Source organism: Meles meles, chromosome 1 (assembly GCF_922984935.1).
Source record: "Meles meles chromosome 1, mMelMel3.1 paternal haplotype, whole genome shotgun sequence".
Taxonomy (NCBI): domain Eukaryota; kingdom Metazoa; phylum Chordata; class Mammalia; order Carnivora; family Mustelidae; genus Meles; species Meles meles.
The window spans coordinates 37688220-37713650 of record NC_060066.1 but is presented as its reverse complement, the minus strand read 5'-3'; the positions used below and the strand labels follow the sequence as shown (position 1 = coordinate 37713650).

The window sequence follows — 25431 nt, the reverse complement described above, 5'->3', positions numbered from 1 at the left end:
TCGTAGTTTGTATTTGCAACTTCTAAAAATCTTTATTTTAATATAGATTCCTTGTAGTTTGGAATACTGGGATGAACTCCAGAAGGTTTTTGTTGCATTTCAAGAATTCAGTCTGTCTGAAAGCAAAGTTTGTGAGCTACAGTTGCCAGATATCAATCTTGTGAGTGACCAGAAGAAACTGGTATCCTCGGATCTTTGGAGAATTGTCCTGAACAGCAGTCAAAATGGTGCCGATGACCAGAGGTAAGTCAGCAAAAAATGAAATAGTGACATTATGCTGGGAAACAGTCATTAAGTCCTCCTATCTAGTGACCCCTTACTTAGCTGTATCTCAGCTGGCTAGCAGCTGCATCTGTACAAACCACAGATGAGAACTAGGACAGAACACAGAAGCTGACATAGCGAAGTCTGCATACTAAAAATCCTGTATTATATGCATAATATAGCCCTGTGAGCCCTCCCAGTAAGAACCTGTTCCTTCAGTATAAAAACAAAAAGTGCAAAAAACAAACTACCAGAAGAAAAAAAAAAAAAGAGCCATCCTGAGCAAAAAAGTATAAAGAAAAGAACCATTCATTCTTCAACAGACTCTTAATGATGCAGTAAACAATATGTGTTAATGATAACCCTGGGACGTTAAGAGAAAGGTTAAATAAATCGTATTGTCTCCTTCTAAAAAGGTAAATTTTGGAAATATTTCTTAAATGGCTTAATTTTTTTCTTAAAGATTTTATTCATTTGAGAAGGGGAGAGAGAGAGAGTGTGTGCACAGCTGGGGAGGGGAGTGGGGGAGGAGAGGCAGACTCCCCAGTGAATGGGGAACCTGTTGCCTGACTCCATCCCAGGACCCTGGGATCTTAACCTGAGTCAAAGGCAGATACTTAACTGACTGGGCACCCAGACATCCATTTAAGTGGTTTTAAAAAAAACTTTAAAATACCTCTAGACATTAAAAAAAAACAAAAACAAAAAACTTGACTAACCAAAATGATTTCTACCAGGCTTTCTAGGTAGCTCTACTTTGTATTTGGCCATAAAGAATCCTAGAACTGTAGACTTCATCATGTGTTCTATATCATGTCCCCACAGCTTCCTGTCTCACATCTCCTACAGGAGATCTGATTAGTGGCAAAAGAGGGCCAGACTGTCTTTGTTTTCAATGTTTGTCTGCTTGATATGTCTACTAACTTAGAGAAGGAAAAAAATTGGCTTTGCTAACCTGTTCTTCAGCCCGTCTTCTCATTTACATGTCCCTATTAGTCAAGCCTTTCTGTTCATGCTCCCACAAAAGACAAGAAAAAGATACTAAATCAGAGTCTGTGGGATAGTTTTCTTGGGTCATATGATAATGCGTGTACCATGGGCTCAGGCCTATCTTGCCGTCTGTCACTCTCGATGTCCTGTTCCAGTTCTTGTGATAAACTGGCTTTAGCATTATCTTACTCCTCTTATGTAATCCATTCTTTTCTCTCCCCAAACAACAGTCTGGCACTAACAAAGAGAAAAAAACATCCATCCTTTGTAACATCCCGCAAATCAGCTGTTTTCTCTTTTCTGTGTTACCTTTATTTTTGCCCATGACTGTATGCCTTTACAAGGTTATAATCATAGCACATCATTTCGTGTTCTGATTCCTTCTTTATATTATAAAGAGTTGTGAATGCTTTCTCTCTTTGTTTTTGTTAATAATACTATCTATTCATTGAAGAGTGGGAAATAAAGGGAATGCCATCACCCATGATCATATCACACTGATAACTTCTATTAACATTTTAGCAGTAGCTTCATAGTCTTTTCCAGTTATTATTCTGTGTGCTTAATAATAATAATGTGTTTTTATACTTTATATGTTCTATTTCCAGGTCATGTGGGCTCTTTAAGAATAATTGCTTTCCTTTTTTATTACCTATTGATTATAAGTAGTAAAAATGTAGTAGAGTTGTGGGATCTTAATTTCACCTATATGTGGAATTCAGCAATGAAAAGAATACCCTTCCCACGAGAAGTCAGCAAATGCGTAGGAAGACTGCCTATTCCAAGCACAGGTTACCTAGTCAGAAACCAGGAAATCTCAGAAAATAGAGTTGTAAGTAACAAAAATGTTTTTAATCTGAGTTTCATTAATAGTATCAAGTTAGAAATCATTTCTCAATTCTAATTATGAAGGAATGCATTTTCAGCACTGGAAGAAGCATTTTCGACAAGGTTAATTCCTCTGAATCTGAAACATTCATAAAAATTACTTTTGTGGTAAGCTTAGCACTACAGAAATGTGGAACCTTTAGGGAATGGAAATTTATGCAGACAATCAAATTCAGGCAATTTTTCACCAAGCTTTTGACATTGTAATCACAGATCTTTTGTCCTCACCTGGGATTTTTCAAGTTACCTAATATTTCACAATTGATCTTGCTTTGTTTGACATTAACCATTTTTCAGATAGAATTTGATATTAATGAAATTAAATTTAAAGAGCTGGTTTAAAAGTCAACTTTGTAAGACCCTGCTAAGACACTTTGCAAAAGGGATAGTAAATAAATTTCATCCATTTTCTAGAAAGTAAACATCACAGCTTCAATAATATGTCAGCATTTTGTGCAGAAAGAAAACTGCTACAGTTAGCTCCAGTATATTCTGTCATGAGGAATTTAGAACTAGACAAAAACCTGACCCTTTATGATTAGAGATTATCTTATAAGTAATATTCTCAGTGGTTTGAAAAGGATATGCATCAGACTGTTGTACGTTCCAGGAAGAAAGTTCATAAAAGCAAGTCTTATGAAGCTTAATCTTAAGAAGAAAAAAGAGGAAGAAAAAGCAAAGAACATCTTGCCCACAATTGGCATAAAGCTGCAACAGTGTAGGGTAACTCAGTAGTAATGGCATCACTATATATAAGTAAATGCAAGCACTATTTAATAGAGAACTGCAAATTAGAAGAACTGGATTTAAGCCCCGGCTCCATCACCAACTAGGTATTTGACTTTGAGAAACGAATTTCTAAGCTGAGGCCTTAAGGAATGAATAGGCGCTAAGTCCAAAGGGTGGGCAGTTAACCTTCATTAAAAAAGGACTGGAGGGGTTCCTGGGTGGCTCAGTGGGTTGGGACTCTGCCTTCGGCTCGGGTCATGATCTCAGGGTCCTGGGATCGAGTCCCACATCAGGCTCTCTGCTTGGTGGGAGCCTGCTTCCCTCTCTCTCTCTCTCTCTCTCTCTCTCTCTGCCTGCCTTTCTGCCTACTTGTGATCTCTCTTTGTCAAATAAACAAATAAAATCTTTAAAAAAAAAAAAAAAAGGACTGGAGACAAAAGAGCCAGTCTCTTAAACCTTAGTCTGTTTATCCCCTAGAGGTAGATTATCTTTCATTCAGTGCCTCTGTATTTGTAATAAGTACATTCCACCATCTTTAACCAGTGGTTTGCTTGCTCATTTAAAGAGGAGTGATTGGCAATGATTGTGGTTTTTTTGAAGGCAGCATTCGAAGTAGAGTAACTTCAAGCTTAGTTTCCACCACAGTATAGACCTTTTAGGAGACTTGTCCGATTTACAGCACACTGGACCAGAGGCAAAAAATACGACCTTTAAGCCCGGATCAAGATAATCCATTTCAGCTATTTATCTTTAATCTAATCATGTATGTGTTTGCCCACGGGCATTGAGTAAGCCTGAATTAACCCCCTTTATCAGTTAGGTGCTGACAAGAAACAAGGCACACTCAAACTTGAAGATTGTGGAGAGTTTAATGAAAGGACTATTTACAAAAGTGTGGGCAGGATTAAGGGACAGTACAGTACCCTGGGGCTAAGAATCCTGGGGAACCATCCCGCTCTTGGTCCTGAAGGAGCCTGGGGAATACATACCCTCCCCCATCTCCTCTTGCTTTCTGATCTCCTTTGGGCACCTCCTACTGGCTGAACCAGAGAACAAGACAGAGGACGAAGCAGCTTGTTAAGACAGTTGGTTGGCAGAGAAGAGGATGGGGAAGGGTAGAAAGTGTGGATCCAGTGAGCAAACAGAAGGTAGCCTGCAACTACACACTCTATTTGGAATATATAGTTTCTTACCCAATAACTGGTCCTACAAGGGAAAAAGGCAAACAGAGTGGTGGGCCCAGCTCTCAGGTTTTGGGCCACTCTGCTAGGTTCCCTGGGTTTAGAATCAATTTGATGTCTTCTGATGGACCAGAACAACCTTCTAATTTGTTTTGTTCTCTGCATCCCTGCCCCAACCACCCCCCAACCCCGCCTGCCTTACCCTCATGCCAAATGACTAATCCTAGAAGTCTGTGACTTTGTAAAGTCCTACAAATTACAGGCAACTATCTGTAACATGATAATAACTGCTGATCTTGATATATAGGTTCAGTTAACTTCATTACCAGTTGGTAATGGTCAACTGTGTTCACCTTCACCAAGTCTTTGGTGGTTTGTTGTGCGTGTTGCATGGTCATTTCTCCCAACATGAGAACGTACAAAAGCAAATGACTTAAAAGGACTTTTTATGCCCACCCCCAACATGCTGGTTAATGGAAGAAGGCATCTTAGAAAAAGAAGGGCCTAAGGGCCCTCTTTCTTCGCACCATGAAAATGGAAACTCTGGTGAGTTTTTTGGTGTACTTGCATTTTTAGATGTGCCACAACAAAGTATTTCCTCCTACTCCCTAAACATCTCGTAAAAGCAGCCCCCATCTACTCATATTAGACAATCTTCGAGATAGTGGTCAACAGCTTTTTTTTTTCAAAGAGGAGATGCTTTTCATTTTTCAAAGCCTTGATTCTTGCATAGACAGACAGTGGAAGAATTAGACGAAGGGCATCGTGATGATCAAGTCCTGGAGTGTTTCTCTTCTCTCCACCAGTGAACTTTCTCCTACCAGAAGATGACTGTGGCCTCCAGATACTCTTTCCTTCCATTTGGCTGCTTGGATGTCTACTTTAACGTACCTAAATTTGTTGAGTACCGTTTTAAAAAAATCTTTTGACGTTCATAAACCATTCAGATATAAACCAGAATATTCTCTACCCCGGGCTAAACATGAGTTTTGCCTTTTCTACCTTGGGTAGAAGGGATGCTTGTATTTTTCCCCAAGTGTCTTTTTGAAGCCTTTTACTACTTCCTTTTAGTTGATGATTGGACTCCATGTCACACCAGGAGTTGGTCTTCTGCCAGCTAACCCTTTTCCCTGTACACATTCCCGAAAGTAATCAGTTTTCCTTGGGGCTCGCCTAAAGTTCTAGGCTGGTGATATTAAAATGACTCACAAGTCTCTGTGTCACGGTGTTTAGTCTGTGAGCTGTGGAAGATTCTTTCTTTTTAAAGGCAGATACAAAGGATCCTTTACCTGCATTTTTTTAAGCCATGGATTACAACCCAATTAGTGGGTCATGAAATCAATTTAGCAGGTTGTAGCCAGAATTTTTTTAATGAAATTTTTAAAAATGGTGTGAAAAGGACAAATATGTATAATTCTACTTGTGTGAGATACCAGGAGTAGCAAATTTTTAGAGACACAGTAGAGGGGCGCCTGGGTGGCTCAGTGGGTTAAGCCTCTGCCTTCGGCTCAGGTCATGATCTCAGGGTCCTGGGATCGAGCCCCGCATCGGGTTCTCTGCTCAGCAGTGAGCCTGCTTCCCCCACCCCACTGCCTGCTGCTCTGCCTACTTGTGATCTCTGTCTGTCAAATAAATAGAGACACAGTAGAACGGTGTGTTCATCAGCGGGTGGGAGAGAGGGGAACAGGGAGTTCTGGTTTAGGGGATATAGAGTTTGAGTGCAGGAAGATGAAAAACCTCTGGAGATGGAGCACTGATTTGTCCACCAGAGCAGATGTCCTAAATGCCACTGAATGTGCACTTGGGCAAAACAGTAAATTTACATTATCTATATAGTTCATGACAATTTTTACAATGTCAGCAGGTATCATGTTTTTAATAGACTTACCTCCCCCCTCCACCATTTTATATGTGTCCTAGAACACAGTAAAAGTGAATTTTTTACTTCGGTTTAAAGCATTTTTAAAATGATGATTCTATGGCACCTGGGTGACTCAGTCATTAAGCGGCTGCCTTCGGCTCAGGTCATGATCCCAGGGTCCTGGGATTGAGACCCACATCAGGCTCCCTGCTCGACAGGAAGCCTGCTTCACCCTCTCCCACTCCCCCTGCTTGTGTTCCCTCTCTCTGTGTGTCTCTCTCTGTCAAATAAATAAAATCTTTAAAAAAAAATGATGATTCTATGACTAGAGAGAACTTGGTGCAAGAGACTCACATCCTCCCATCTTCTTAATCATGCAGCTCTCTCCCAGGACGGACAGCGCAGTGGTTTTGCAGTAGGCAGGAGGGAGTTTGGTGAACCAGTATTGAGAGACCATGCCACAATTACATGAATGTCCGTGTGATGTTACAAGACCTGTCTTGGGAACTAAAGGCATCACCGGCAATCAACGTGTTGTGAACTATATGACCAGAATGGTACTCTGCTTACCAGCCAGAAAAAGCAGAATGGCATTTTTTTCCTGTTAATAGGTGTTAGATATTATGCTGAACAGTTCATAGGCAGCATCTCCCTTAATACTCAAAGAGTCATTCAATTACTATACTCATTTTACGGGTGAAAAAATGAGATTTATCCAGGTGATGATACAATTCGGTGAAGGTTATGAGAATAACCTTCTCCAAAGAGAAGAATAACCCAGTTATTCTCTGTTTAATCTCTCTGCTGTATTTTACTGTATTATAAAACCCTTCTTTCTACAAAGGGGTCCAGAGAAAAGCTCAAGCCTTCATCAGTTAAGGCAGATTGTTGGGTTCCTGCACCACCATAGGGTTTTGCCCAAGAATGGCACCAGGAATGAATCTTCAAGGACCATGCCTGGGTCCCAGGAATACCTATTAATCAGTCAAAACACAGACTTACTAAGACACTCCTTGTTTAGAAAAGAGTTGGTACCCTTCTGTAGGTCACCCTTCTATAGGACAGCTGATAAGTAACCTTTTGGCTAAAATGCAGATATGGCTGTGTAAAATTCCTGCCATATTTTCCACGTTTTAGAATATTTCCACTATCCTAAGAATTTGAGTTTTCATTAGGATCTTAGAGATAGTTCAACTAACTACTGAATCTTGAGTTCTGTGTATTAAAGTTTGAGAGGTACTGCCCCAAGGAGTCACTGCTTTTACTTTCTTCTCTATTTCTGCTGATTACACATCTTGTAAATTGTATTTTTCCTTTTGTCATCTGGATCAGCGTTCATTGTACTCAATTAAGGAAATTACGTCAGCATAGCTGCTCTAAGTATCCCTAACAGGATCATCTCTCTCCTATACATTAGCTCTATGGTGATGAGAGCTATGATGACATTTACATCATTTTAGTCCTGGTGTAAGAGATAAGCATATATATATATATATATATATATATATATATATATATGCTGCCTTTATGATACATAATAATGATCAAATTGCATATAAAAAAACTAATTTTACTGAATTCAAAATACATTTAAAGTATATTCAGGTTGTATATACCATATTAATTTTGTGATTAAGAAAATTTAATTTCGATAGGAATCTAATTTTTTAGCAGGTCTGAATTTTTCATATATAGTTTAACTCAACAACCATTTTAGTTAGGATTTTAAGATTGAAAGAGTATTGCTAGCTACTTGAGTATGTTAGGAGTTACGGTATAAGCCCCCAAATATCTATTTTTTTAATTATTTATATACTTAATATAGGAAGAACTAAAGAATTAATCAATTTGTTATGAATAAATAATATAGCACAGACTCCTGTTTTAGCAGCCTTTTTCAATATATGTTATACTATCTGCTACTCTCAAGATAGAAAAATAAATCTTGGAAAATCTCAGGAGTGTCAAAAATTGTAGTTGGCAAGAAAAATGCTTCAGTTAAACACCTCAAATTGTGTACTAACTGTTTTAAAACTGATCTCATAGAACTCTCACCTGGATTTTTAATAATATTTTGACTAACCTTGTACCCTATTTCTAACAACTTCTGAAAGTAGTTCAAATGTGTGAAACACATGTACACCTAATACACTTTGCTCTTTCTGAATAAATACAAGTTTTAATTTTACCTAGTCAATGAAATCTGTTATTTGTAACTGCACAAATAAATTTCTGGAAGGCTATTTAAATTAGTATGCCCATTTATAGAAGCTTTAAAATATACTTAGGTGCATTCCTTACGCATAGCATTGAATCAGTAACAAATTGCCCCAGAGTTTTTATTTTCTTTGTAGGTACTGGAGACTTACTAACGTTGCTGTAAATACCACCATATAACTATAAATTTCTTAAAATTAAAGGCTCAGTAAATGTGTTGGAATGCTCCTGCTTTCATTTTCACCAGGCTTTTCACAAGCTCTTTCAAAACTTAGCGGAAGATTCACGCTCTCAGAATCCCACGTGATGCACCTCACGCTGTCCTGCATTCCTCTTGGGTTTCTACTCTGGCAGCACTTCCAGCCTTCCTGTACCTGGGTGATGGTTCTGTTTGATGAGGTTTCTAAAGGTCTACATATTTTGTATCACCAGTTAGATGGTGATATAAAATCAAGGATTTATTTCCTTCATTTTTCCTGTCATAGTGCTCCCAGGATACTGTAAATCACGATGTTTCTTTCTAGGCTCCTCATAGACTTGGAAGCCAGGCTCCCATAGCTCTAGAACAAATTTCGGATTTGGAAAGAAGAGAGCAGAGGATGATGAGAGAGAATGGGGCAGCAGCTATTCAGTGACCTACCGTCACCATAATGCCCCTGGTGCCATCCCACTCCCCAGGTCCCATGTGTCTGCTAGCACTGAGGCCTGGCAGCTAGGCAGCATGTCTCCCATGCACATTAGCAGCTGCCATGTACAAACTTCTTCCCTCCTACAGATGCCTTCACTATTCCTTTTAATGAGATTTTACTTGTTTCAAATGGCGGTAGGCAGATGGGCAAGTGAATAGAGGGCCCATGCAGTGTAACTGAGTGTAACTGTCCATGGGACCTTGGTGGTCCTAACTTTCATGGCACCTACTACAGCATTTACTGGGTGTTCAATAAAGAGGAGTGATTAACTCATGGCTCTCTGGATATGGACAATCTGGAGAAGTAAAACAAAGTGAAACATTTACAGTGATGCTGGAAGTATTGAGTTTTTGAACAGCAGAGTCATACTCCAAATTATGTTGGTCTTGAACTAATAGAAAAACAAGTTGTCTGTAAATTGCATGAGAAGCAGATGGAAGAAAATTGGGTTGGAGGTAGGTCAGCATGACCTGGGGTTTGAAGAATCCTTTGAAATTTTTCTGCTGCTAACTTATAGGCAATAATCAACTTGAACTTAATTTTTAAAAAGAACTAGTTTATGTGAGTAAGTACAGAAAATTTCATGATAATATATTAACTATAGGATTATGGGTGTTAGCTTTAAAAACCCTTATAGAGTCGCCAGCCCCTCCCCCAGGAGACCGTTGCAGTTGGTCGCCCCCTGCTCCTCGGTAACCATGTGCGACCGAAAGGCCGTGATCAAAAACGCCGACATGTCGGAGGAGATGCAACAGGACTCGGTGGAGTGTGCAACTCAGGCGTTGGAGAAATATAACATAGAGAAGGACATTGCGGCCCATATTAAAAAGGAGTTTGACAAGAAGTACAACCCCACCTGGCACTGCTTCGTGGGGAGGAACTTCGGTAGTTACGTGACACATGAAACCAAACACTTCATCTACTTCTACCTGGGCCAAGTGGCCATTCTGCTGTTCAAATCTGGTTAAACGCATGGACTGTGTCACACAACCCAGTGATCCATCCAAAACCAAGGACTGCAGCCTAAATTCCAAATACCAGAGACTGAAATCTTCAGCCTTGCCTAGCGGAACACCTCGATCTTTGAACCTTTATTGTGTTGTTTTGTGCAGGGTATTCTCTGTACAAATTTGTTGTGGTTATAAAACAATTAGCAAAACAGCTTACATTTGTATTTATTTTCTATTCCATACCTCTGCCCCATGTTTTTTCTCCTCAAAATCCATTCCTTTCAAATAAATCTGTTGGAGAAAAAAAAAAAAAAAACCAACCCTTATAGAGGGGCGCCTGGGTGGCTCAGTGGGTTAAAGCCTCTGCCTTCTGCTCAGGCCATGATCTTGGGGTCCTGGGATCGAGCCCCGCATCGGGCTCTCTGCTCAGTGGAGAGCCTACTTCCTCCTCTCTCTCTGCCTACCTCTCTAACTACTTGTGATATCTATCAAATAAATAAATAAAATCTTAAAAAAAAAATAAAAACTTATAGAAAGACATTTCACTTATATGGTACTGGGAAATCTAGGTCATTGATCTTCTTTTATTACTTATTTCCCATAGCTCTGCAAGTGAATCTGGTTCTCAAAGCACTTGTGACCAACTCGTAACTCCAACAGCCCTGGCTGCCTGTACCAGAGTCGACTCCTGTTTTACCCCATGGTTTGTCCCATCCCTTTGCATTTCCTTCCAGTTTGCTCACCTGGAGTTCCATCTTTGTCATCACCTTGATCAACTAGGCACAGGTACTCTCTTCTTTAGCATAGGAATAACACCCACTTAATACTTAACGTTTTTCTTGAGTGTTCTCTGAGACACAGTTCATCACTTTTTACCCAGATAATTTATTTTCTTTTCATGAAGTGAAAAGACATGGAAGGGTTTTCATCCTGTGTATTACAGTATTAGTGATGTTTTGAAGTGCTGTGATTGATAATCACTCCACCACCCAAAGCTCTTTCCCCACTGACTACCACCCATGTGGTGGTAGAAATTTTTGGAAGAGGCATTCATTTCCTCCAACACTGAGCACTGGCAAAATTATTCTGAAGTTGACTTCATCTAACAGATGTACCCCTTACTTTTGAACCACCATATGGACCTATTATATAAATTACCAGTAGTATTGAACTGACATGATTTTGCATGCTTCCTAATAAGAATTTTCAAGGAAGTTACAAAAATTGCAGGTTTTACTGTTTTTCCAATTGGGATCTTTTTAAAAGAAATACATCTGTTTCTGTTCTGTGTCCTGAGCTACTACATTAATGATGGAGAGATTCCAAAAGTATTCGATATTACCTGATTTCAAAAGCATGAATACATTCTACAAGGGATGGGAAAATTCTCCAGAAATGTGAAGGACTGTCATTTTTACAAGCTGATGAGGTGGAGTCTTATTAAATTTTGCCACCACCGAAAGTGGTCTTTATAAACTTGCCGGTCTTGCGTGAATAATTACTCCTGAAAGTCTATACCAAATGTTGCCTAGTTAGTACATTTTGATTTAGGTTTTCAACCCAACATGTAATGGAAAAAGGAAAAAAATCAGATTTTAAAAGTCAGATTAAAACTAAACACAGCTGCTGTTAAGCATCTTGCCTTTTCAGCAAAAAATGGAATTTAACCTGCTTTTTCTAACTCTCTTCGAGTCATGTTTTTGTTTTTGAGATTTGGTTGGTAGATACAGAGCATTTCATAAAACTCTCCTTCGATAGTTGCCTCCTCTTCATTGTATCTGTGAAACTGAATGTGAACTTTAGATAATATATGTTTGAGGCATGCCGATTGAACAAAACCGTTTTGTTGGCAAATATCAAATGGTAATTCAAGAGATCAAATGCCTTCAAGAGAGTGTTTGCATTTTATTAGACTGCAAATCACAAAACCGGTAAACTCTAAAAAGTGAATAATTTAAATGTCATGTCTTTCTTTCCATAAAATACTGGCTCATCCCAACTGCTGTTTCTCCTGGTTATTTTCTCAACAGCTCCACCACGGTACCTACACCCATTTATTTCCGATAAAAATGTGCCATCTGAACTCGAATACATGATTATTTCCTTCAAAGAACCACACCTGTATCTCCGGCAATGGAACAACAGTCCTGTCTGTCAGGAGATCCGGTTCTCAGCTCAGGCGGACTGTAAACTTCTCGAGTGCAGAAACGTCACGATGCAAAGTGTGGTGAAACCCTTCGGCTTCTTTGGGCAGATGGCTGTTTCCCACGACTCCAGGGAGAAGCTGCTTGACTGCTCCATCGTAGTGGACTCTGTCTTCGTCAGCTTTGGGCAACACGTGGTTCATTCTCTAAACACTGCAGTACAAGCTTGGCAACAGGTACGCACATCCTAGAACAGCTTACAGTTTGTCTGTGTGTAAACTTTTACTAGACGCTCTATGTTATCAATTCTAATAGTAAGCGAAGCACCCACCAAAATGTGAGAGAATGAAGAATTTGATGGGCACCATAATATTTGGGGTTTTCTCTGTTTAGCAAAGTGATGCATGTTATTTTTAAAAGCTTTGGAGAATATGGGTTCTCTACACATGCATAGGAGACCATGCCCACATTTTTGTGACTAATGTACCACATCTGTGTGGAAAGGAACATATTCCCAGAAATTTTTTCCAAGTATTATGGCTTTCCTTTGCCAAAGCTTCAACTTAGTTATGTATCAAGTTGTCTAAGCATCCATTGCAGAAATGAAGAACCTGTGTGAGCCTTGCTGATAATAAACATTTCATCTTTTCAAAGGGAGAAAGCAGCGAGAAAAAATCTGCACGCCCACCGAGTCTGAGTCTTTCCCCTTACTATCATTCTGCCATTTTTTAATCAGTTAAAGACTCTCAATTGATTATTTTCTTCCTTTCATCTCTTGCCAGAAATTAGCCATATCAAACAAGGGGATGAAGTGTAAGTCTGTGCTGCACGGTGTGTTTAAGATGAGGAACCTGTCCGTGCCACAAGCATGAAAATAATTTCACAGAATGTTTGGATAATACTGTAATTTAAGAACAAATCATTCCCACTTCCATACTGATTTTTGGTATAATATTGTATTTCCATCAAGTTTGTGTTGCTCTTAAAGCTGGGACACTTGCCCCCCACCCCCAACTTTCATATGTGCTACCTGCATTTGAGCAGAGCTGGGCCCCCAGGAGAAATGCTCTCCTATCCTGCGCTGACCTCATGTGGAGACAGGCCGGGGGCGGGGTGGGGGGTGTGCTGGGGGGACTCGGAGTTCTCTAACTTAAGAATTTTTATGGGAATAAACTCTTTTCTTTATATGCATGAAGACCTATATAAGACTAAGGAATTAATTACCTAACATGGCACTACAATAGCAAAGGGAAAGAAGATAACACATCTGTTTTTTATTTTAAAATTCTTTTTTAAGGGCATTCCATGGTTTTCTTGTTGCAGAGGACATGCGTAAAATAAGAGCTAGTGTGATCTAAATCTTTGCAGCTGGTTCGAATAGTGATGTGAAAAAAACCTCCATGGCTCCAATTTCTGTTTTTTGTCATATTTTGAACAATGCATTTAATAAAAAACAAACCTAGAAATATAAAAGAGTCATTGATAGAGCATTTAAACCCAGAATATTTTTGTCTTGGTATCAGGGCCATTCTAAGAGGACTCATGTGTAGCAACTACTGCAAAATGGCCTTCAGAAATATCAGTTTCCTCCCAGGGTAAAAATATTCTCTTAGACACAGCTATACATATAAATAAAATACGGTGCATAAATATTTAAATGTTTTAAACCACATCAGAGTGCGAATGACTGACTGGCTAACACAGTGCCTTTAAGGAATATTCTGGGTTTTTTTTTTTTTAAATGGAATTGTATATTTGATTAAGTAGAGCCATATGTCACGTAGCATATTGCTGACAGGTACATTCTATGAATAGTTGATTCTGATTTATACAGGGATTTGGCAATGTTAACATGAGCCACAAGAGGATATACTTCTGTAATTGTTGCTGTAATTTTCTTGTTTCCTCCCATGTCAAGGGTACTTGCCACCAAGTTTTAATGTGGTAGGCATCTAACCCTACGCATTCTAAAGTAAATACAAAAATGCACTACTTTGAAATTACAGGACATTTGACATTGAAATGGGTTTATAGAGGGTTATTAAGTTCATTGTTTCTAAGATGTTCTGAATGTGGTTTATTCCCTTAGTGGGGAAGATTAGTTTCCCAAGCTTGGAGGTTATTTGTGTGTAGTCTCATATGCAGTCTAATTATTGCCGATGAGAAATATGAATTTAATAAGCAAGATAAGTTATTCAAGTTCTCTGCATACTTTTATTGGATTCAATTCTGAGACAAGTCATTTGTATCCAGTGTAGATGGACCAGACAGTTGAAGAATGAAACAATTTGGCCTTTCACCTTTAGGTCACAAGCTCAAGATTAACAGAAGCCTTCATCAGTGTCTGATTTCTCTGGCTGTGATTTTTTTTTTTCTCTTTGGCACATGATTAATGTTTTGTGAAACCAGATTAAGGACACAAAATGCCACTTGCAACTCGCTTTATGTTTCAATGCCATATCCCCACATTTGGACAAAATGACATGTAAAAGGGATTTTTATTTAAAAATGAAGGTCTTGCTCATCATGTGTCTTATCTTACACCAGAATGATGTCTGTCTCTGTTTAATTGCAAATGCCTGTGCAACACTCCAGCACGAATCTTAAATGTAGATAAGCCATCTTTTAATTACAAATCTGAATGAGCATCCTGAGACTTAGACTATATGATGTCATTTAAAATGTGCACGAACTGTTTTATTAAAAATACACCAGAATTTAAGACACTCCAAGAAATGCTTAAACTTACTACAGTTATAATGAACTCCACAGATGAAGGAACAGTAGAGAAACAGTTCTCTGAGGACTTTGAGTATTCTTTAAAAAAATGTAAACAACCCCCTTGTGTTCTTTCATTTACATTTTTCTAAAACACTCATCATTTATTAAAGGTCAGTTTTTGGAGATGAGGGAAAGTAATATGCGCTTTTTTTTTCTTCCCTGCTCAAACCCCATCTGGTAACTTAACCTCTGTGTTACCAGAAGATTGATCCCAACTCATTAAGAAAACTGAATTTCAGTCTCAGGACATCTAACTGGAAGTTTGGAATCATATCCCTTTCTTCATGTGTACACTCTTGGACGTAAAGGAGAGAAAAAAGTTTATGAGAGCAGTTTATGTTGATTATATAAGGGCAAATGGAAAAATCTCTTTAAAATAATTATACACTGGACTCCAGTTTGATTAATGGTTTATAAACCTTTAAATAGGTAAGACATGTAAGACAGAATTAGATAGGGTAGACTGGAATAGAAACAAGTTGGATACTCTGAAGAGATTCAAATTGCTAGAAGAAAATCCACCAAAATATTAACAGGAGTTATTTGCATGCAAAATTAGAGACTTAAAAAAATCCCTACTTCCTATATTTTCTAATTTTTCTACTATGAACATGCATTCACTTATAATTTTAAAAATTAAATTTACTCATGTATTTGCTTCATAAGTGTTTACTGAGTACCAACATGTCAGGCATTATGCTGAATACTGGACATAAACTGGTAAAATAACACAGACTCGGTTCCTGCCCTCCTGCACATATAGACTCTAGTGATGGAGACAAGAGTGAACCGAGAATCAAACAAATGATTTCTTAGTCTCAGGAGGGAAAGTGAAACAGTAGGAGTGTGAGGTGAGCCTAAACTGGAGGGACATGACCTGGTCTGGAGGTGCTTCCAGAAGGCTACCCAGAGGAAGTGACCTGAAAACAGGAACCTGAATGTTAAGTAGAAATAAGTTAGTTAAGTGTGAAGGAAAAGAGGTCCATGCAAGGGAAAGGCACTGAGGCAAGAAGGAGCTTGATGTGTTGAATGAGTTGGAAGGGGGCTAAGGCAGTGTTGGAGGAACAGGAAAGAGTTCGTGGAGCTGGGGCTTAGCAAGCAAGTGGGGAGTGGCACGATGCGGCAGGGGTTGGATCGGGCAGGACGTTCATCCCCACTGGAGTCAAGCATTGAAATCACAGCTCATGATTAAAAGCCACAGCGTAGAGTATGGTAAACAACAGATAATTATTGCTTCTAATTACTTTGATCTCTCTTAATCCAAGACTCCTTTTTTTTTGTGATTAGTGTGGTTGTCAAGCAAGGTTCCACTATGAGAATAGGGAGATTGGTGAAAATTGGTGGGTGACAGAGTGAGTCCCCAGGGTATTTGGAAGAATGAAGTGTTTCAGGGCCCCTTCATCACCTGCAGCCCAGAAGTACTGTCCACCTTACTCAGGGGACCTTGTGCATGACTAGCAGTGGATTCTGCCCCCCAAGACATCTGTTCTGGATGAGGTTCTAGATCGGGTCTTGTTCCAAGCTGGATTCTAGGTACTTTGTCCTTAGACTTCCTCAGGCCTCATAATCACTTAAATCACTATGCTTGTGAGTTATGTGTCCCCTTTTACTCTCCCTCCCCTTGGGAAAATGGCAAGTGACCTAGTGTGGCATTATGACATTTAGCTCCACAACCACGGAATAGAGGCCACAAGAGAAGTATCAGTTCCAGTGACCTCCCCTTGTCTGCAAATTGATTGGCTAATTAAGATTTTTTTTTTCTTGCATTCTCAGCTTGAGCATCTATTCAACTATTCTTTTCATTTACCAAAAAGATATGTTTATTAGTTTTTAAGTCACAACCTAACCAGAGGGATAGAAGAAAACACACAGAAATGCTCACTTTGTCGGTGTCTGGATGTAACAGCAACCGACAGAGACACCATTAAGTGGAGAAGGAAGGTCTCCACACAGGAACATATTACTAATTTGTTGAGCCTCAGCAGGCGAATGGAAGACATGAGCTGATGGATGACTCTTAGCTGACACAGACACCAACAACTGTTTTTCAATGAACATTATCTTTCTTAAAAACTGCAACTTGGCTTACACTGATTCCAGAGCTGGTCTGTTTTGTGTGTTCAGCCTCTTAACAATAGAGGGAAAGTTATGGTTTTATTTACATCTCTCCCTGAGCAGATTTACACACACACACATCCACCCTCCCCCTTAAGGGATCTGGGGATGTATTACCTAAATGAACCTTACTTTCTGTAGGGTACAGACTGTGGCTTTGGTAATTGGTCTTGATTGTCGAGTGTAGAAGGCCAGGAACATGGTAATTCTAGCCCCCAGTACTCTGCTCAGAAACGTGCAGTACTCTGTACTGCGTTCTTTGTAGCATGTTAACTCGTTTTAAAATGTTAAAAGTTTGAGGGATCTCATTGTTCTTTTACTCTTCTGTGCCTATGATTTCTTTTGCAGGAGTATAAATCAAAACATATTCTTGGAACATTTAAGATCTCTTTAAGGTATTTTTTGTGCTTATCCTGGAAGTATAGAATACTTTGTATACCAGAGCTAATGACAACAGATCTTTTAGTGTTTCTGTGTTGTAACAATCGCCACTGGGCAGACAGCTGCCAAACATCTTGCAATTAATCTGATGCACGTTGGCTTTCGTATTCTTTTTCTTTCAGAACAAATGCCCTGAGGTAGAGGAGTTGGTCTTCAGCCATTTTGTGATCTGTAATGACACACAGGAGACACTGCGGTTTGGCCAGGTGGATACTGATGAAAATATTCTGCTGGCGAGTCTCCACAGTCACCAGTACAGCTGGCGCTCCCACAAATCCCCACAGGTATTTGAGAAACAGCCTTACAAACACAGCAATTGTGAACATTGGGAATTCGTTTATTCCGCGTTTGTGTGCCTGTGTCCAGTTATTTCCCTTTTTAAGTCTCCCAAGGAACCACATGGCGTAGCTGCCTCTGACAGAAACCCAGGAAGGGTTTGAGGTGGGAGCCCAGCACAACCTTGCTTCTCTTGGAAGGGAATAGTCTCCTGGTTATCACAGGTGCTGCAGGGGCAGCTCAGTATGGCTGTGATGCGGTTGGACTTCAGAGCCCAAGTTCGTAAGCTTTGATCCCGGCTCTGTAACCTTGCTTTGCTCTCTGGGCATCTGTTTTCTCATCTTTAAAATGCGGATAATGGTAACACGCATTTTTGTAGGGTTCTGAGGACTAAGCAAGTTACTGTGTATAATGGCACTAGAATAGTGCTCAAGATAATGTAAGCATTACACGTTGGCTATTATTATTTAGGCATTTGTTCAGATTTTTACTACGTACCTACTCTGCACCCGGCATGGCCTGGGCACTGGACATGCAAAGACAGGGAAGTCACGGTCCTTGCCCTCCAAGGACAGCTCACAATCTGTGACTTGCAAGGGGGTATGAGAAAAGACATACCAAAGGATGTCTGTTTTCCAAGTAGTATAATTCCATTTTCCTGTCACTTTAGATGGGAATAATTAGAGGGATGTGCCCTGCAGGGATAATATGAGGATGAATTAAATATAAAGATGTGGTCTTAAATGAGTAAAAGAAATCCTAGGAAGTCATCTCAAGAATAATGTATTTCTAAAACTCTGGGTAATAAGGAAACTACTGCTTGTGATTAAAAGAAAGTCATTAGATTAGAGAGCAAGTTTTCCCATCTGGTCTATAGACCAGCTTCAGAATATGTTATGCCCTCTGGGTCCCTCTTGCTTCTCCCCCGCCCTCAGTAGCTAGATTCTGATTTTTTGCTCGCTTTTTTTTTCATACTGCCACACTGCTAGAATAAAACTTGGAAAGGTAGACACAGTACATTCTTATTTAAGAATATTTATTTAATTCTAGTAAACCTGACAGGACATTAAAACCACATAAATCCTTTTTTAATATAACTTGTTAGGAAAATTTCTCAGATGAGATGATGTTGTACTCATTTTTTTAGAGTGAATGACATGCCCTTGTTTTCTAATGTTTCTCTCTAGAAATTTCCATGTTCTTAAGTGGTTGAGTTGTTTGCCTTTTATAACATAGTTAAAAACCAGTTTGTTTGCTTGTTTGTTTGTTTCAAAATACCTTTTTGGGTTTTTGTGTTACTAATTGCAGAAGTGAGAACATACAGATATATGGCAAAAAAATTAAAGCAAAAAAAAAAAAGAAACAAACCCCCCCCCCCCCCCAGAACTCCTATAATGGCAACCATCCAGAGACAACCCATGTTAATACTTGTCGTATAGCCTTTTAGATGTTCGAAAAGTTTCCACAGTAATTGCATTTTTCAGGGACAGGAGAAACCTCTGGGAAGGCTCAGCTCCATGTAGCCCTCTACTATGCCCATGGCCACGGCGCCCACACCCACACCCACCCACGCTCCAGCCTCCGCCCATAGAAAGCAAAGTGCAGGAAGCTTACCACCCCTCCTAGTCTCTGTAAGAAGCCCTTGGTGACCCTCAAGGTTCCCAGATACTGGGGACTCCATCATGGCTCAGTTGGTTAAGCCTCTGCCTTCGGCTCAGGTCAGGATCTCAAGGTCCTGGGTTCGAGTTCCACATCGGGCTCTCTGCTCTGCAGGGAGTCTGCTTCTCCCTCTGCCTGCCGCTCCCCCTGCATGTACTCTCTCACTCGAGCACTCTCTCTCAAATAAATAAAATCTTAAAAAAAAAAAAAAAAAAAAAAAAAGATTTCCTGATACTGGAGCCAGGATGAGAAGGGTGATCTTAAGAGCAGCTGGCTCAGTAATGTGGAGAAACAGGAGTCTTCATGTTATAGGCATGCAGTATCTGGGTGGGAAGGAAAGAAACAGGAAGGAAGCATGGCTGACCGCTACCAACATGACACCTGCGTATTTTACTCTTTTGCACGTTTTCAAGGTCTTTTTGTATTTGTTACTAGTTTTGTTTTCACAATATCCATGTGCGGTTTGTGTTGTTATGCGTGTTATAACGAAGGAGACAAATGGAAATGTTAGGTTGAAATGGTGGTAAAGTTGGGACTGAAATCCATATCTTTTGATTCTCAATAGCGTGTCATTTCTACGGCATTGTCCAGCTCTCCTAGGTTTGGGCTACATGGTTTGTCTGTTAGAACAGCAAAGCTGTAAGGTTTCAAAAGATAGGCTGAGAATCGCTAGTCTGCACTCTACGTTTAAAGCCAAACTAATGTGGAATTCTTAGTCCAAGTAAATCCCTTGCAAAGTCTTAACTTTAGTACCAAAAATAATAAGAACCTTTTTATGACAAACTGGACACAAGACAGATATCTACTAAACTTTTCTTTTTCCTTTTCAATTTGCAACTGCATTCTCTGGATACAAATTTTAATGAGCTATAAGCATTATAATCTTCAAGCTAAAACTTAGATCAACTTTGTTTAAGAAAAAAAAAAATGGTGTCTCTTTACCAAACTCTATAGGTTGAAGGAAGTGTGTTTTAGGACCCTCTGAAGCCAGAAGTCTTAATGGGCCCAGAGGGTCTTCATGGAATTCCTTACATCCACAATTGCAAATTCTGTTGTGTTCTAATGAGAGGTTACATCTGAGGCCCAGAAAACCTAGCCGTTTAGCTTCAGACTGCACCTGGAGGTAGTCATAGCCTTGCGAGTGAGCAAACTGTTGCTTTTTCCAGACTCCACGTCATATCCTGCGTTGCCCAGCAGGCTGCGTTTTAGGAACATTTGTGTCTGCATGTTTATGCTACCTTGGGTGTTAGTCAATTCATAGTCTCAGGGAGGATTTCCAGAGGTCATAGAACTTAACTCCACTAAACAATGTAGCTTATATTGCAGAGATCAAGAAAGTGGCAATGACAGCTGGAAAGGTTTCAAAGAGGTCAGCAGATCTTAGAACCACACAGGAGGTTGCTAACAACAGTAAGTCTCAACAGGATGGGAAGAAACAGGGACACACCAATTCCAGAAATCCAAAGCCGATTTTAAAATCGAAAAGTTGTAAACTCTCCTTATAGTTTCTAACACATGCTCTGAGGCAGAATCATTTAAAATGTTGGATATCCCGCAACCATTGCTTGCCTAAACAAACAAAGGAAGAACAAAACTAATTCCCAGGGAACCGTTGAACATACTCGGCTGCACAATCGTAAATGCCATCACAGAGGCTCTTAGATTTCCCACTTCAGTAGACTTCAGATCCAGTTAGATGAGAATAACCAGCAAGCGACTGGTCTTCAAAGAAGTGCTTCATATTGTAGGAAGTTGACTCTAAGGACTATAGGTGTGAGTTGATGGTATCTTTCCCCAGAATATGGGTAGTAGGTGCAGCTTAGGGTCAAGGGAGGTTTTGTTTAATGTAGCCAAACAATATAGGGACATTTCCATCAGCCAGTAGGATGTGTGTATAGACTGTTCAAGTTGACTTTCTTTCCTGGTTGATAGAGAGCACTGTTGGCTAATTAAACTTGAAATAGGAATGCCTCTACCTTGTATGTAAGGAATTACATGTGTTTTTATCCTCAAAACATGCACAATTTATAGGTGATGTGTTTTTTAGAATTGCAGAATTTCGACTACTAGTGACTTAATTTCAGTAATCAAACCATCTACCTAGGTGAAAATGGGCTCTAGACAGAGCTATAGAAGTTAATAAAATTTTGCTCCAAAAGGGACTTAATAGAAAAAAATGGCAGATATTTTAAAATGCAAAATGTAACAAGGTAAGAATTTTGAAGAGCAGCAGAGCATCTGGGACATACTCATTAAAATAGTCAGATTTAGTGAAGAAAATAGAAAATCGTATATTACTCCAAGACAGAGGTTGGCAAACTTTTTCTGTGTAGGGCCACGTAGTCCATATTTTAGGTCTTTTGGGGCCTTCCTGTCTCTGGCAACTATTTCCCTCTGCACAAAAGCAGCCGTAATGAAAGATGTGGCTGTGTTCCAATAAAACTTTATTTATAGACGATGAAATTTGAATTTCAGTAACTTTCACACGTCACGAAATAGTATTTTTCAATTTTTTTTTGACCATTTAAAAATGTAAAAACCGTTTTAGCTCACAGGCTGTACAAAAATAGGCAGTGTGCCCCATTTGGCCCACAAGCCATAGCTTGCCAATCTTGCTTGAAGGCCTCTCTGTTGACAAGACTCAGTTGATGGTCGGTTGTTTCACTCTGACCTAAGTAGTATTTCTGTCACTTGAAAACTTGGAAAAATGTTTCAGAAATTAAGAAGTGACAGGTAATAGTTTAAATCTAACACATATGACCAACCTGTACTCACCACATAACAGTAAGATATGTTTATTTTACTTCTTCTGGGCTTGTATAGATAGAAAGTCCTCCAGCTCACTGTATATAAAATTATTTTAAAGTGAGATCTGATCACTTTTTCTCTTGTCTAAAGGGATAGTAATAGGTTTTAAGTATCTACCTCTCTTATGGTGAGTCCAGCCCGTTGTCAGTTTCATTAACTAGACTGTACCTCTCATTCACTTCACTCTTTCCATATCCATTTACATAATGCATATGTATATATATGTCATAAAGAAAGAGCACATTCCTTATTGTTACAGTCACAGTTTTTGTTTTTGTTTTTTTTTTAAAGATTTTATTTATTTATTTGACAGACTGATCACAAGTAGGCAGAGAGGCAGGCAGAGATAGAGGGGGAAGCAGGCTCCCTGCTGAGCAGAGAGCCTGATGTGGGGCTTGATCCCAGGACCCTGAGATCATGACCTGAGCCGAAGGCACCCAATGAGCCATCCAGGCGCCCCTACAGTCACAGTTTTAAAAATTTAAAAGTTGAGTTAGGGAGATAAGGAAATATTCTATGTTGGCAAAACTGTTTAAAGTGATAATTTTTCAGGTATTTGCCTCTGTTACATGGCATGTGGTGTGCATGTTAAAGTTTGTTTAGAAGATGCAAATGGAATTAATTCTTCCTCTCTAGAAAGCAATTTAATAAGCACAAAAGCTATTAAAATGGTCACAACCTTTGATTTAGTAAATCCCCTACTAGTAATCTACTCTCAGGAAATAATCTAAGTTGAAACAGAAGTTTATATACCAAAAATGTTTATCACAGCTTTATTTATAGTGTCAATTAAAAACCAAAATGTCACTTTTAAAGCTGAATTTGAGTAAAATTTAACATATCTGAATGATAAACAATTATTAGACCTTCAGATTTTTACATAGAGGAAGTGCTACCATACCCTATCAATCAGAAAACAGAATATAAAATAAATATGTATATAGATATACATATAGATACATATAGTAATGATCTTAGCAATATAAGAACAAATGCATAGAAAATGCTGGAAGGATATATATCAAAATGTTGCCGGTGGTTGCATCTGGGTAGTAGGTTAAGATGATATTTTTCCAGTTTATTACATTTTTATGTAGGTCTCAACTTTTTAAAATAAGGGATATAGATTATTAAAGCAGAAAGAAATTAAGTAAAAACCCTGAAAAAAATTTATGCACAGACTACAGGGAATTTCAAACACTAACTGGAAGAGTGGCAAGTGCAGTGACTTATCAGTAGTGGTTATCTTAATTCTCATATGAACAACTGCAAGTTTCTCTCAAATATTCTCTTAGAGCTTTGCCCCACTCCAGTCTGTCTTACAGACTACATCTCAAGAAACCTCCCTGAATAATGCTTTAATTATTACAATTTCCTGTCCAAAAATCTTCATAACCTCCCCATCATCTATTAAATATCCAAATTTTCCGGCATCCAAGGCCTGACTCAGTCACTCACAAGCCTTCTTGTCTGCCATTAATTCCATCTAGCAGCTGATTTGGTCTCCCAGCCTCCCATTCAGTTTTAATCCACAAATGTTAATTTATTGTGACCTCTTGTGTGTAATTAAATATGTTCATTTTTTTTTTGTAAGGAACTTACTGTCTAATGAGGGAGTCAGAAAAGTAAACAGATTTTTATGGACATGATCAGTATCTATCAGGACATTATTGCAGTAATTCAAAACAGGGGGAAATGACGGGTAACTGAATTAAAATACTAACCATAAGGAAGAAAAGTGAGAGAATCAGGAAGTACAGTCCATTGCTTCTGGATATGGCCAAGGTCTGGATGGGAGTGCAAAGACAATGTTTCCAAGTCTAACCTGAGAATGAGAATCTGGCAAGGCTTACTGGGAGAGGGCATATTTGTGTGGAAGTTTAATGCTTAAGGAAGAGTTAGGCCGATGAAGTGAGGGTGGCAGTGCTGGTGTTCCAGATAAAGGAGTCAGCTTGTGTGACAGCTTCAGAGGGAGGACACAGCAGGGCCTAGTAGGACAGCTAGACGGATTTGACTGCAGTAGAGAGGACACGTGTGAATCCGCAAAACGGGAAAGTAGGTAGGAGCCCTTGTGTTCTGTGCTAAGCAGCTTTAATGCTGTCTCGAGGCCGTGATAACACAAAGGCAGGAGAAACTAAATACTTGACGAGGTCAAAGTTGGCTTTCCACGGAGGCTGGGTTTGAAGGTTGAGTAGAAGTTGGCCCGGTGAACAGTAGTGGAGGAAGGACATGACACAGAACCAGGGAGATGTAGATATATTGGTAGCATGTCATGTTCAGGGGGATTCGGATTTTGTTCACAGTAACTCAGGCATTAAAAACTGTGTGCCCCGCCGAAGAGATGTGTGTTGGTAACGGGGCTCTTGGCTGGTGTTGGGGAAGTCCAGATATGGAGGGCTGGCTAACTTTGGTGGGGTGAATGCTCCCACCATAGCTGATCTCAAGGTACTAATGATTTAATAACCAGACCACAAAATTCCTGACTGTTCAGCAGTGTTTTTTCACAAGTGAGTTCGAGCCGTGGCTTGAACTCATTTGTGAAAAAACACCAGCACACCACAGTTCAGAGGAACTGTGTTCTGAAGAACCCGGCAGTCCATCCGAGGAGATCCACCTGTATGTGGATCCCAGCTGCATCCTGGAGAGATCCCTGTGGTGTAGTTGGAAAGACAGTCTGGAGGAGACAGAGGATGCCAGCAGGCAGCAGTGTGGACCTGGCCGCAGAGCCCCGGAGTGACAGAGGTCATAGTGACTGAGTCAAGGCTGAGGAGAAGTCATCGCTCGGGGTAAATGCCTAGCAGACCCATCCTTCTGTGAATAATAGCTATAAATTCTGAGCAAAACACAAAAAGAACTACTTCTGGAAACTGAACAAAGGCAGGCAGATTTTGGAGGGGAATCAAAACTCGGAGTAAGCAGCCTGCAGAGTGAATTCCCCCTTGTTTGGTGGCTGTGCTGGATGGCAGTTGCAGTCATTTCAGCGCAGGGGTAGCCTGTCGTCTTCCTGGCCCCACGTAGCAGGGGAAAGAGCTCAGGCCACCAAGGCTGCTAAAGAGTGAGGAGAAAACCTTGGATGGGGGAAAGCCAGAAAGTGGGAGAATTATTCGACCCAACTGTCCACTGACTGTGGAAGCATGTGGGCCTGGGGAAAACTGGAAGCAGCCTGTACCCAAGGCTTCAAGAACCGAATGAAACCCAGCAGCCACTTGCTCAGGTGTGAGAGTTTTCCATTTGAGTCTAAATGAATTGAGTACTTGTTAAATCAAAAACATTAACATTCTGGAGCAGTTATAAGAAAATCCAGAGTTTCCACAACAAAACCTTGACAGTGTCCATAATACAAACCAAAATTATACAACAAATTCTCAAGAATTAGCACCCCCCAAAAGTAGTTCAGTTTCAAGAGAAAGATAATTAACAGATATCAATACCAAGATG

The 25431-nt window shown here is 39.7% G+C and overlaps 2 protein-coding genes across 2 annotated transcripts in view; both read left to right on the top strand.

Moving 5' to 3' along the window:
* Positions 1 to 25431, top strand: part of VPS13B (vacuolar protein sorting 13 homolog B) — an 811037-nt gene that overhangs the window by 703509 nt on the left and 82097 nt on the right. The window contains exons 40-43 of the mRNA XM_045996973.1: positions 47 to 243; positions 10374 to 10555; positions 11800 to 12149; positions 17373 to 17534. Of these exons, the coding sequence (XP_045852929.1) occupies positions 47 to 243; positions 10374 to 10555; positions 11800 to 12149; positions 17373 to 17534 (891 nt within the window). The remainder of the gene's footprint in view (positions 1 to 46; positions 244 to 10373; positions 10556 to 11799; positions 12150 to 17372; positions 17535 to 25431) is intronic.
* On the top strand, positions 9462 to 9799 carry LOC123936621 (dynein light chain 1, cytoplasmic-like). Its single transcript, XM_045997054.1, has one exon. It carries the CDS (start codon positions 9518 to 9520, stop codon positions 9785 to 9787), a length of 270 nt encoding a protein of 89 aa, XP_045853010.1. The 5' UTR covers positions 9462 to 9517; the 3' UTR covers positions 9788 to 9799.

Excerpts from the sequence above, each read along its gene's own strand:
- LOC123936621 (XM_045997054.1), top strand. The coding sequence starts at position 9,518 with ATGTGCGACCGAAAGGCCGTGATCAAAAACGCCGACATGTCGGAGGAG.